The following is a 13,940-nucleotide window of genomic DNA, read 5'->3' as shown; positions in this document are numbered from 1 at the left end:
TTAAAAAAAATCCTTCCCAGATAGCATTTCAGCAGGTCCCTTTACAGTTGAGGTACCTAGGGGTATACTCAAGAATAAATGCCTATTCACAAGCAATTGGAAACTAGTCAAAGCAGGCCACGGCCTAGACTGGAGCCTCCAAAGTCATTTGCGTGGTAGTTAGAATTACACTCCTGAACCAACCAAGAGCGATGAAGAAAAATGTGATGGCAAAACTGGAGAGGATGAAAAACTTAGGTGCCCAAGGATATGCTAATATAATGTAAAATATGGTTAATGTACAATAGGAAAGATTGCTTCATCTAAGACTGCCTCTTTCATTGTCTTACTGCTCTCTGTGCTGATTCTGACCCCAGCCTGTCTGGGAGGCCTTTCTCATCCATGCTGTCTGCTTGCGTGAAGTAGTTATATCCCAACTCAGTCACTAATTTAAGTGAACAAGTCTCTTTACTGCCAGAGAGCAACTTACTCCCTTTGAGAGTTTGAAGCCTATTAGAGGATGATAGTTTTCACAGTGGCCTTTGAAATATGTAACAGTGATGGGGAAGAAAAGTTTTGAACCCCCCCATCCTGGCTTTATTTCCTGATTGCACATGTCCATGGACAGGGGCTACAAGTTAGGCTGTGAACAGCACCTTAAGGAAGGAGAAGGGTATCCGAGGTGGTTCTTGACAGGCTGTGGGAAGCTACCCTGGACTTCTGAGAGTTGGTCCAGTTGTACAGTGGTACAGTAGATCTTAGAGAATCATTATGAAGACACAGCCTCTTTTCATGGTGTTGAACTTGAGGAGAAAATATCAGGTAGTCACTAAATTATTTAGCAAGTGCCTACCTAGCAAAAACAGCCAAACTTTACTAGGTTATCTTTAAGGGAACATAGACAAATTCAGATAGGTGATGTTAGTGACAGATGTTCTCCCTCCCCCACAAGATACTCTTAGAGTTGACCTCTCTAAATACAAGCACCGCATTATTATTTTTAGAACTCTTCAAGGTTACCTTGACCATTTTGTGGAGAAAAAAAAGCATCTCACACCTGAGTTAAAAGCCAGGCTCTGGTTTCTGTGCTTTGGAAAAACACCATTTATCTGTGCTGTGCTATTTCAGGGACACTATCGCCAAAGCATCTGGGTAGGGCAGTAGATATTTAGGTGGAATTTCTAGATAGAAGCCCAGTCTTCATGTGACCCCTGAGGCTAGCTTCGAGAACCTTGGTGATTGCAGATATTTTTGTGACAGGAGCAAGTCCATGAGTGATGTCAGCGCAGAGGACATTCAGAACCTGCGACAGGTGCGGTACGAGGAGATGCAGAAAATGAAATCCCAACTGAAAGAACAAGATCAGAAATGGCAGGATGTGAGTATTCTACAACCGGGAGGAAGTGGGAGCATGGGGCACTTCTTGATCCTCTTAAGGATGCTAATGGACTTGAGTGACAATTTTCCTTGGTATTTTAGCATTCAGTACTATAGAAAATGGGCCCAAAGTACTGTTGTATGCCTTAAAGACCATTGTAAAAATGTAGAAGTATGCTTATCTTCTAAGAGACCTCAAAGTGTGGGAGGTTCCACCTAGCAGGTTAGTAAACTTGCTTACTTGGGAGAGTGGAGTATGACTACTAACTATGCCTCTGCTAGCAAAACAGCATTGATCAAGATTGAGATTGAAGAGGAACAGGATCTAGCTCAGATCTTGGCATTAGTAGAGAGAGATGAAGAGTTCTCAAAGTCATTTGGAAATGGGGATGACTACAAGTCAATATTATTTTGGTTGAAGTCAGTATCTGCTTATGATTCAAAAGCAACTGTTTTAAGAGAGCTGGCATATGCAAGTGGTTATGTGGACATAGACTTGCCCTTTATCTTGAATCTTAAAGAAGAAAGTATGAGCTTTTTTAGTTGAATATAGTAATTATTGTAAGCTGTAGGAATGTAATAGACAAATCACACTCCCAAGCCCAAAGATGTTGGGGCACAGCTTCATGGTAAGAGAGTTGGAGACAATATGGACAAAAGCACTGGAGAAAGTCAACCTCAATGTCCAAAGATGACTACATTGCTAAACTTTAGTGTCCTCTTGATGAAACTTGATTAATGATCAAGAAACAGCATGCAGGGCTCAGCATGTGGCTCTGTGTTAGGACACTTGCCTCATGTGTGTAATGCTCTAACTGCAACCCCAATCCCTGCAAACCAGTAAAGAATTAAGTATTATTTTGCTAAAACACACAATGAGTTCTTTTGATAAGAAAATAGTTATCAAGGTAGGATGCCCGTTAGGTGAGAGCAGACGAATAGTTGAGTCACTTTATTTCTTTTTGGGAAACTAGCTCACATTGGTTTCAGGTAGTTTGGAAAGCAGGGCTGGCCCTATTTGTCCCTGAAGTTTGGTAGCCACACTTGCTTTCCAAGCCCTGGGGGTGAGGTCTGGTTTGTTCTGAGACCTTCAGTATATTTCCCTTTGGATTGCGATTTCTCCTGGAATTCTTAGTATGGTATTTTCTCTGATTTGGAAATAGAGAAATATTTGTAGCATTCAGGTGTCCCAATTGGCTTATGCAAGCTAGGGATACCTGCATTAGATAAGATTGTCCAGGCTGATGTAGAACATGTTTCTAGGAAGCAAGTATAGGCTTGAACCTACATGATGGCCACTGTTCTCTCCCAGGAGGACTATGTTCTGTGAAATTGTGGGAAGTCCAGTGTGGTTTGTGATTGCCCCTTCTGTAGGTAGAACTCACTTTTTCTTCTAGGACCCTTATTCTTCTCAGTAGACCTACTCCACTAGACAATGACCTTTATACATGGTCTATGTTGTTGAGGGGAAGAACGTCTTGGGCTTGTGTGTTTCTGGGGATTGAACTAGATATTAATAAGATAGACCATTTACTTGAACTGAACCGTCCCTGGGACATTTCTGTCCCTCTCATCATAGTAAGCATGTGAATCAGGGGTTTGGAGCTTTAATGAAATTGAGTTTGAGGTATTTCCTGATTAATCTTATCTAGTGCCTAATTGCAAGCGTTTAGCATTCTTTGAGAAATGGACATTGATATGATGATTTCTTGGATAACAAAAGTGGGATTTATCTTATTATTAGGTCAGGGTTTTCTGGCAGGCACATGAGATAAAGGCTTGGTACAGAAACACAGGCTATAAAAAGCAAAATTAGGCCACCTTGGCACAAGTGGGAGAGCGAGTGCTTTCAGCTTGGTAACAGGATATTGCAGCATGCGCTCACCCGCTGCAAGGAAAGGGTGTGTAGACATTCAGGTATGACCGGGCTGATGTGATTTCTTGTCAGGACCTTGCAAAATGGAAAAGTAGGCGGAAGAGTTACACTTCAGATCTGCAGAAGAAGAAGGAGGAGAGGGAAGAGATTGAAAAGCAGGCCCTGGAGAAGTCTGACCGGAGCTCCAAGACATTTAGGGAAATGCTGCAGGACAGGTAAAGGCCTGGACGCCCCTCGTGTTTGGAGGCCCTGCACAGGGTGGGATATGTGGCCACCAGTTTTAAACTGTAAACATGTATGTACCGAAGCAGCCAGGGCTTTTTTTCTGAAGCATTAAAACAATATTGCTGAACTAGTGATCTGGGTTGACGAAGGAAACTAGTGCTTAGCATTGGTGAGCAGTATTCTTTCTTTGTCTTACACTGTACACTCTTCTGTAGGAGGGGTTATTAGCTGTATTTGATATTTAAAAAAACCCACTGGTTTTTCTCACTCTTAAAGTGAGTTTAAGCATAGGGTAGTGAAATGAAATCAACTTTTACTTTTAAATGAATTTTATGGACTGTAAGAGATCCTTGTTAAATTTTAGTGGTAGAGAATAAATTGTATTTAAGGGAAGTCTATGTAAGTGTGGATGTGGGGGTTTATTCTTTGAGTTGAAATAGCAGGATAAAAGTGAAATTAAAACTTTCTTGTGAGTACTTTAACTGTGTGGACCTGGAGCAGATAGATAGATCAGAGAAAAAGCAAATATGCTTTAAAAATAATGTCACAAAGGAAGTATGCTGGCAGGTGAAATTAAACAAAGCTCTTTTGTGTCCCAAATGCCAGTGCTCAAGAGTTTCATTCACTTAAATACAGAGTTAGCCAGGGAGGTAGGGCTCCCCACTAACTGCAAGATAAAGAGTTTCATTCACTTAAATACAGAGTTAGCCAGGGAGGTAGGGCTCCCCACTAACTGCAAGATAGAGCCGTCTCACCAGCTCTGTAAGTATGATAATAACCTTGAATCTATCATAATTGCCCATGGGGAATCTGTCAAGCTCCATGAACTGACTGGCTCTCTATAAAAACCCGAGTCTTTTGTGCTATTATTTTTACCAATTCGTTATAAATTTTATATAGCAAAATTAGGCAGATTTGTTATTGGTGGCCAGTCATTTAAAGCATGTTGATTTTGGAAGATGTAAATTTGTGTCTAAAAACCTGCAAAAAATCCCATGGTAGAACTCCCTTATTTTGTTGTTAAAGTATTTTTTTTTTTTTTTTTTTTAGTTCTTGGAGACAGGTTTTCTCTGTATTGTTTTGGAGCCTGTCCTGGAACTCGCTCGGTAGACCAGGCTTGGTCTCGAACTCACAGAGATCCGCCTGCCTCTGCCTCCCGAGTGCTGGGATTCAAGGCGTGTGCCACCACCGCCCGGCTGATTGTTAAAGTATTTTATGATTAAAAATATCCATTTGAGAGCTTCTTTAATAAAAGGTCAGGTCAGTATCTTAGTGGATGCTTAAAAATGACGCATAATCATGTTCGTATTGTGCTGATTATTGTGTTGAGTGAGTAACCACTTACATTATTAGTTATTGTCTTTACCCCATCTGGGGTCAAATGCATAATTCCGTGTAATGGCGCATTTTTCTTTGCTAAGGGAATCTCGAAGTCAGAATTCTACAAGGAGGATGTATTCCTCCGATGACGCCCTGGACGATGACGTGCTGCTCCCTTCTACAGTGACTTTGTCAGAAACCAGCTACAGGAGCGAGACACTGGAAGACAAGGCAACAGTTTATCCCACCGAGACGCCCAAGGAAGATTGCACAACTTTTGCAAACAGTCCAGACAGTGTAGCAGCTGAGGGTCAGCTTCCTCCTCATATTCCTGAAGAGCAGCCGCCAGTCCCTTTGGCTACTGCGGAACCACACCAGGCCCCCTTGGCTACTGAGGAACCACACCAGACCCCCTTGGCTACTGGAGAACCACACCAGGCCCCCTTGGCTGCTGCGGAACCACACCAGGCCCCCTTGGCTACTGGGGGACCGCAGCACCAGGCCCCCTGGTCTGCTACAGAACCGCAGCAGGTGTCTTTATCTTCGGTAGCACAGCGCCCAGTCTCGCTGTCTTTCCAGCAGTCGCTGAGCACAAGAGGAGAGTCGACTCGGATTTCAGCTTCTCTCCCTAGAAGTTACCAGAGATCCGATACAGCCAGGTTAACATCTGTGGTCACAGCAAGACCTTTTGGCACGCAGTCAAGGGGAATCTCCTCACTGCCCAGATCCTACACGGTAAAAAAGCCCCAGGTTCATTCAGTCAGTTCCCGAGAGTAATGAGTTGGGGGGAACTTGAGTAGAAGCTGGGGGCTGGGAAGATACTGGGTGTGTAAAATGCAGATGACATATACGAATAACTCCCATGACAATTTAGATCCAATAAAAACAGGGGTGGTAGACTTTACGGAAGACAGAACATTTATTTATTTTTTCTTGCCATATTTTTGCCTGTATCTCCTCTGAACTTTTAGGTCAAACATTATGAAATTGCCAGCAGTCGGCTCTTATTTTAAAACTATGATACGGCAGGTTTTTAAGCCTCACCTTAAATGTTCTCAGGGTTGTAGTTGTGAGGTCTTTTTTCCTTCCTTTCTGCCTTAGAACCTGACACTTGAGTATTTCAACCTTGTATGTTTAATGGGATTCAGCCCATGTGGGACATGTTAGACTGAGTTATGTAAATGAAAATGTGGTCTGAATATTTAACGTTTATGCTTCTGCTAGTTCTGTCCACCTTAATCCTTAAGATCTTAAGATTTTGACCTATAGATGAGAATTATTGCTTAGAAATCAGTGCTTTGAGCTGAAGGAAGCCTACCTAAATCTGTCAGGAAATCCCTTACCATCCTAGTAAGGAAAATTTAGACCTATTTGACAACATAAAATTAAAGTTGTATAGCAGGCACCATTAACATGCTGCTTTAGTGGCTTTCAAATATTAATAAGTCTGTTTTAAAAACTGAAACTCAGGTTGGCAGAATATTGGGTTGAAAATGATGTTTCCTCTCTAGATGGATGACAGCTGGAAATACAATGGAGATATTGAAGTTGTCAAGAGATCTACACAGACTCTGGTCAAAGCCGCTGCCCCAAAGCTTGACTCCACGCAGTTTGTCCTGGGCTCATCCAGTCAAAGGGAGGCCACCACAAGAGAAGATGTGGCAAGCATGTCCTCCCCAACACCCCTTTCTTCCCTCTCCCAGGACCAGGCAGCCACTTCAAAAGCCACACTCTCTTCGATGTCTGGCCTGGATTCAGTGTCTGACTCTGGAGAAGGGAGAAGCTTACCACCGAGGGAGGTTTCAAGGTCCCAGGTGAGTTTAGCGGGGTTCTTAGTCATCTGGCTCAGATACTTAACGATTTCAATCTGGCATCCATTGTTCTAGCCCCTAGCTTTACAGTACAGCCCGCTATTTATATTACTGGTCTGTTTTTAACAGCTTGTGGAGGAAGTAGGTATTTCCACCTCTTAGTTTGTAGATCTCAGATATCCTTGATGAGCTGTGTATCTGGAGACTTGGTACACCAGCCTCCTGGAAAGTTTGCCTGTAGTTTTTATTATTCCACAGCTCTAGTTCCTGCTGCAGATCTAATGTATGTGTGAGTAAGCAAAAGCCCTTCTCCATGGAAATTAGCCAGCTGCAGAGGGGAATTGTCCCATTGCTGGGTGCTTGTCTCTAGGGACACAACACTTTGTTACCTCTTAATCGTCTTGTGGCTTTTCATCCCAATTTGGACTTGAGAATGGCCACGTTTGCTGTCATTCCTTGTCTCTCAGTGGGAACAATGAGGCATACTTACAGTTTGACAACTGTGATTCTGAACATTTGGACTCCAAATAAAATATGCCAGCAGATGAAAAATGAATGGGAGTGTTTGTCATTTTTCCTGTTTAGAACCCTAGCAGATGGCTTTCAAGAGAATTATTAGGTGACATGCTTTCTTTCAGCCGGCATGTAAAAGCCACTGAAAGTCTTTGTCAAACTAACAAAGCTTCTTTACAATAACGAAAAGCCAACAGCCCTCTGGTTAAGCTACTTGCTAGTGTATAAGCCCCTTTTCATGGAGGCACTTTTGGTCTTTGACTTGGTCTATTCCCTGTTGTCTTACTGGTGCATAATTGTTTTCCAACGCAAAAGGTAAGATATGTCTCTTGAATATGTGGATAAAATAGATTTATGTGAAATAGTTTGGTATAACATGTTTACTTTTATTATTTTTTAATTATTGTAAGAAAAATTAAAAAAAAATCAACCCTCCTTTCCAGGCTATAAGACACTTACTTTGTACCTGAGAAATATGAGAAACACAAGAAAAAAATTCCTTGAGAAATATATCATTTAGAAATAACCAGTGTTAGTACTTAGGTAACTTTAAGTTTTGTATCTATTTGGTAGTGGTGTTTTCTAGTTCTTGTTGTTTCTTTGTTTTAGAAGAGTTTTTCCTATACATATTTACATTTTTTCAACTTATAGAAATCACCAGTTATAAATTATTGATGTATTTTCTAAGAATTAGAAATGGTCAGCATTATAGGTCTCAGTGGATGAGAGCAGTCCTTCGTACTATATTGGGGAATGTAAGGTATCCACAGGTGGATAATAAAAGCAGAGGCAAGGTGTCTTCTATTCTGTGGATTTGTATGTTGCCTTCCCTCTTTCAAAGAGCAAACTCAACAAAACAGCTTGATGAATGTGCTGCCCGCTAGACTATGTGATCTCCTTCGTGGTATCTGGCAAACTGCATCCATGGATTAAGAAAAAGAGGCCATGTGTGCAGCGTGGGTGTGTCCTACACTCTGGCAATTTCCAGAAGTCCAAATTAGCCTGGCCTTGTTTCAGGTTTCATCATAGTAGATTTATGCTGTTTCCATCAAGTTTGAAGTGTCATTCTACCAGGGAAGATTTGGCTTCGTTTAATCATTGGAGCTAGTGGAATTCTTGAGCACAGTTGTATTTCACGTGGTGACTGCCTGTTTGTGTTTGGACTATCCATTTCTATTCTGCCAGAACAGTAGTTTATGGAACTGACTTACTACAGCGAGGCTGTGAATGCATAACAGCTGATGAGTGAGATATTATACAGGGTCCTATATCTCACTCTTTCAAATTCCTGCTCAAGCTCTGTAACTCTAAATAGTCATAGAACACAAAGTTACGAACATTTAGATGCTTTCTTGCTTTACAAAAGGATGCTCTTTCAATCTTTCTCTTTGTTCCCCCATGCCTTTGCCTTGCATTTCTGCCTTTAGGATCACCCAGATTGTTACCCCCTTTCATCCCTTATGGCCAGTATTGTAACCCAGGTCATTTTTCTGTCAATGTAAATGGTTAGGAGTAGCCTCAGGTGTTTGTTCTACACAGGGCTCAGTAATTTCTGTGTTTTCTAGAGTCTCCTGATGCTCCTGGTTCTTTGAATGAAGTTCAGGATGCTCTGTGGAGTACTTATGTTCCTCATGACTCTCTTTGTCTTACCTCAGTATGACCTGATGTTCAATGAGGGCATGGGCTAGACAAACTTCACAGGGTACTGTATGAGTAAACCCTTACCACAGCCCTAGGATGTCATACCATCATCATTATTCTTACACACAAATAATTGAAAGTGTAGATGGTCTCATTACTTTTCCAAAACCATCCAGGGTGGTGGAGCTAGGATCCAAACTCAGAAATTTTTACCCAGCATTGCCTACCTTTTACAATATCAAGGGTACCTGAGCTTCCAAAGAATAGTTATCATTACTATTCCATTTGAAGATGTTCACTCTTTATCTCTCGGTGTAAAACCTTTCAAGTCCTTTAAAGTCAGGCAAAACCACTTCTTTCATGATCCACATAGTTTGTCCTCCTGGTTAGAATTGAATCGAGTATTGAAAGTTTCACTCACCAGCTTCTTCCTTGTTGCAAATATCCATGTCTTCCTCCTTCATAGATATTCTTTGTACTTTTCAGCCAACATACAGTTGTCAAGTAATGCGGACTTGCCCTAAATCAGTGCTGGCTTGAACTACATTCAAGGCCTTGTTTCCTAGCCTAAAGTATGAACTTGATCTAGGAGGCAGTTTCAAATTCTTTTTGGTTCTAGAGTGAGGGAGATTATGAGTTGAGGGGTGTTTTTTGAAGGCAAGCTCTGTGATGTTACATAGCAGTATTTTAAGGAAGGAAGTATGAAGGCAGAGGGATGGGTACAAGTCCATCACAGAACTGTGCTAACAGCATGGTTTATGTCATAAAGCAGGAAAGCTACAGTGAAAGAAAGAACTCAGCATGACTGTATCCACCTCTGCCCATGCAATGTCCTGTTTCTTCCATTGCTGAACTGGTGGTCTCCCATTGCCTACCTTCCCCTCTCTCTTCTCTTGGGGATTTTTACCATTTTTCCTGCCTCCCTGGTCAATCCAGGTTGCTGGGGGATCAAAGGGAAGGGAAAGAGATTTCACTGAGGGTCCTTCTTCACCCCTCAACTGTCTTGCCTTGCAGATATGGCTTCCAAAATTTCCCCTCCATGATTGTTTTACTTGCAAGTTTCTGTTTTCTGTCTATTCAGAGCAGCCTTGTTGCAGACACCACAAAAATGTGTGCCCCAGCCTTTTAAAGCAATTCACAGAAGGTGAATAGGAGCATATTTGAATGGAGGAAGCTTTTTACATGGTTTTGATTCTGTTCACGAACTGGACATAGCTTAGTCATAGAACATTTGCCTACTATGCGGTTCTAAGTTCAATCCCCCCAGTGCTGACAGAGAACCCCTTTAAATAGCAGGGCTGTTCCTTATTCTAGTTTAATTCCACTCCTTTCATGCTACACCTCTGATGAGAACCAGCTTACTGTGAAGTTGGGAAGCAAGACCATCTTTCCCCTGTTACCACAGGACCCAAATGTGACTGTGTCCTCTTGGCTTGAAAACTAAGTCTATGCAAGTTAAAATGTGATTTTATTTAATTCGTCTGGAAACTGCTTAATCAGCATGTACATCATGCTTAATGCTGTTTCCTATGGGAAACAAAGAAAGTAGGTGTGGAGCATTAGCCATGGGCATTGGCACCTTTTGAATGTTTCCTTTAATCTTCTCAGTAACCTTGAAAGTTGGTGCTATTGTCTCCAGTATTACTGGTGACATAATTAAAAGTTATGTGATTTTCCCCAGGCTGGTGAAATACATAGCCCTCACTCCATTTTCTCATATCCTAACCACTAATCATGATCAATTCTTCCTCCTCCAATATGGCATGCTCAAAGTTGTGCATTGCCTTATATAATTATATTGACTTAAAAATTGTGTGTGTGTGTGTCTGTATGTCTGTTTGTCTCTGTCTGTCCATCTGTTTGTGTGTGCATGCCACATGTGTGCACATGTCCACAGAGGCCAGAAGAGGGTGTTGGATCCACCAGAGCTGAGTTACAGGTGGTTATAAGATACCTGATATGGGTGCTGGGAACCGAACTTGGGTCCCCTACAACAGCAAGCACCCTCTCTCCCACTGAAATATCTCAGCCTCAGTCACTGCTGACTTATTTTTAACATCACTGTGTTTTTAGAATTTTAATTTTATAACCAATAGATATCAAAGTATCTTCTGACCTATATTGATAAAGTTATCACAAACTGGCCTCAACTCTCAATTCTTTTACCTTGGCCTCCCAGGAATTGGGATTACAGATATCATCTCCATGCCTGGAAATGAAATTATTCTTAAAATCATCCTGAGGAAAGGTGGCATATATTTATAGAAAGTCACCTGAGCTGAACTTATTTCAGAAATATAGGATTTGAATTCTTCCAAGCAGGCACTGGGGAGCTACTGGCAATGTAAATGTGGGGTGTGGTGTAATCAGCATGTTCTATACTTAGAGTTCTGGCAGCTGTGAGGAAGGAGGGATGAAGAGACAAGAGACAAACAGGTGATAAGAGGAGAGAAGTCAAATATACCTCTGAACTATGACAGGGACTTGTAGAAGGATAGAGACGTTGGGTTCCTTCAAGGTCATAGTCTGTGGACCTGAGAACACATCATTAAAAGTGTGTGTAGGGCAACAGGGGAAGACAGCAGAGGGAGGCGTTTCTAAGTCTCACAGCCAGTTGGGTAGTGATGCACGCAACCAAGACGTGAAGAGCCGGGAGGAAGCAGAGTGTGTCAGGGAGGAAGTTGTTTTAATCGTGGAACTGTTGGACCTAGTAGTTGAGGGTATGTTGATGAGTGCGGGTTGCTTAGGAAGGCATATAGTCAGAAAGGTTGGAATGACTGGGAAACTACAAGATGAAATAGAAAAGGACGGACACATTGACAAAACCAAGATGTGAGTAGAGAGCCTGGGGGGAATGGGCAAAGTACAGCAGGATAATGGGTAGCGGGAACATTAGAAGAACGTTCCTCAGTTTGGATAAGCATTGGCAGTGCCTGGTAGGATGTACACACTTTGGTTGGGTTTTGCAGACAGAAGAGAAGCTTGGGAGGCTTGTATAAGCTGGCAGCAGTGGGTAGTAGAAAACCTACCGAGGGGTAAGAAAGCTTTAGGTGTATTTTTGGTGAGGGAAGATGGCTCCAGTATCAGGGCAGAGCTTTCACTCAAAGGTCATTTCCTTCTATTCTCATCCCAAGGACACCCTGAAATGCATTAAGGAACTACATGGACAGAAATTTAAAGATTATTTTCTCTGTTATTCTGGGTTGTGTCACCCAAACCTGCTTCTAGTGTCACTTTTTATCACATGAGAAGGCTTTCCATAAGTCAACACATTTGTCTAGTTGGAAACATTGGAAGGGAACAGTTTTGTTAGTGTGTAAGATTGACTCTGACTTTCATCAAATCCCATCTGTGGTGGCACTGGAAATCTTAATTCATCAACTCTAGGAGAAATAATTCATACTCTTGTGATACCAGGTCATGCCTTGTCTGTCTTTAGACAACCAGAGTCCCCTTCTGGCTCTTTAGTCTGGCAGTGAGTGGGGCGATTTTTCTTTCAGTGAGTGAAATTACTTTTAGCTTAAGTGCTGAATTGTTGGTAGATAATTATTATTTTCTCTCTTCTGGCATGGACAACTGAAACTACTTGGGTAGTTCATTTCTTACTCATCAAAATTTAGCTTTCCCTAGATAGTTTATTTTTTGTTCCATCTAGTTCCAAAAAGTAATTCCCTAATTACCTTCTGTAGCTCAGATCCTTTGCCTGAAATACTCATTTGGCTGAAATTTTGTAGAGAAAGTTAAAAATTAGAGATCCTGCCTGAAATGTTCATGTATGACTACAATTATAGTTATGTTTGCATGTAAGATGTCTTGGCCATAACTCAGTAGTACAGAAACCCAACACTTCATAGGAATGCCGTAAAGAACTCCACAAGGAAGAAGTGATTTAACCGGGAGCCTGCGACATGCAACTCTCAGCTTTCAGCCACCATCATGCACTTCATTATTGTGTGTATGCATGTGTATCATGTACACATACGTGATTATATGTTTGGGGAGGATGCAGTTTACATAATATATGAAAGCAGGGCCTCTTCAACCATGAAACACTTGAAAGTCAATGTCAGAGAGAAAAGTCCTCCAATGCCATGCATGAGGTGACTTAGACATGGACAGAGGTTCACCTGTAATTTTCCATGCCGTGCTCCTTTCTGTCTATGTATTGTCGTAAGGATGGACAGGACAGTCTGCCAGCATGGAGCCATTGCAAAGCCATCTTCCCCGTTAGCAGGTTCAGAGAGGTGAGTATCTGTTCTTTTACTTAGTTCAGAGATGTCTTCATTTTCAAGAATAGCCTTCTGGGGACAGTTCTTCTGGTTTACTGTAATTATGAAGCTCTTCCCTCCATGGTTGAAACTCATTGTCCGTCATCTTTTATTTGGAAGAAAAGGATAATGCTCAATTGCCGTCTCCAGAAGGACATTTTTAAAATGTAGTTTTAGAGTATTTCTTAAAACACTATCTCTTATTTTTTTCAACTAAAAAAACCCTAATTAGTGGTTTGATTACCTACCTCATCATTTGTCTTTCTGTCTTTGTAGAACCATAGATTCCGTACTTCCATGGGCTTTAAGTCAGGTCTTTGTATGTATGAGAGTGTGGCAAAGATGACCAATCCTTTCACTGAGTCCCCTTTAATTTAAGTGTGTGGTGGTTTGTGCTTAAATTATCAAGGGAAAGCTACATTTTTGATGACTAAGAAATGAACTACCCAAGTAGTTTCAGTTGTCCATGCCAGAAAAGAGAAAATAATAGTTATTCATCAAGAGTTAAACTAAGAGTAGAACCAACTAGTAGCTTTCTCTATTCTCAGTCAAGATTTCTTTACCCTTCAAATTGACACTCAGTAGGCTCATTAATAACACACATCATGACGACATCTGGATACCTCTATTTATACTGTTTTTCAAAAGACTTCCTATTGGAAACTTAATTATTAGCTGCACCTTTTCTTGCTTTTGAAGCCCCTCATATCCACCTTGGAAGACTTACAATGATTAGGAAAAAAGGATAAAGCCTCGTTTATCTTTCTTTTCTAAAATGCTGAATACCATGTCTTACACAGAGTCCATGCACAATAAATGCATGCTGCACAGTGAATAATTGAACCGTGTTACTGTTTTTCCATGTGTTCATAAAGCTTAGCACCGACTTGTATCTTTGCCTTTCTTCTCTTCCTTGTAATTCTTGCACAT

At 41.4% G+C, this 13,940-nt stretch overlaps 1 protein-coding gene across 5 annotated transcripts in view; it reads left to right on the top strand.

Annotated features, from left to right (window-relative positions):
* The window catches only part of Lmo7 (LIM domain 7), a 203,882-nt gene that overhangs the window by 166,994 nt on the left and 22,948 nt on the right, over positions 1-13,940 (top strand). For all 5 annotated transcript variants that reach the window (XM_040751294.1, XM_040751388.1, XM_040751438.1 and 2 more), the window contains 4 exons: positions 1,240-1,357; positions 3,305-3,447; positions 4,879-5,512; positions 6,289-6,591. In XM_040751294.1, the coding sequence (XP_040607228.1) occupies positions 1,240-1,357; positions 3,305-3,447; positions 4,879-5,512; positions 6,289-6,591 (1,198 nt within the window). The remainder of the gene's footprint in view (positions 1-1,239; positions 1,358-3,304; positions 3,448-4,878; positions 5,513-6,288; positions 6,592-13,940) is intronic.

This window comes from Mesocricetus auratus, unplaced genomic scaffold (assembly GCF_017639785.1).
Source record: "Mesocricetus auratus isolate SY011 unplaced genomic scaffold, BCM_Maur_2.0 Super-Scaffold_2245, whole genome shotgun sequence".
Classification (NCBI taxonomy): Eukaryota; Metazoa; Chordata; class Mammalia; order Rodentia; family Cricetidae; genus Mesocricetus; species Mesocricetus auratus.
The sequence above is the reverse complement of the archived record's forward strand: the minus strand, read 5'-3'. Positions and strand labels throughout refer to the sequence as shown.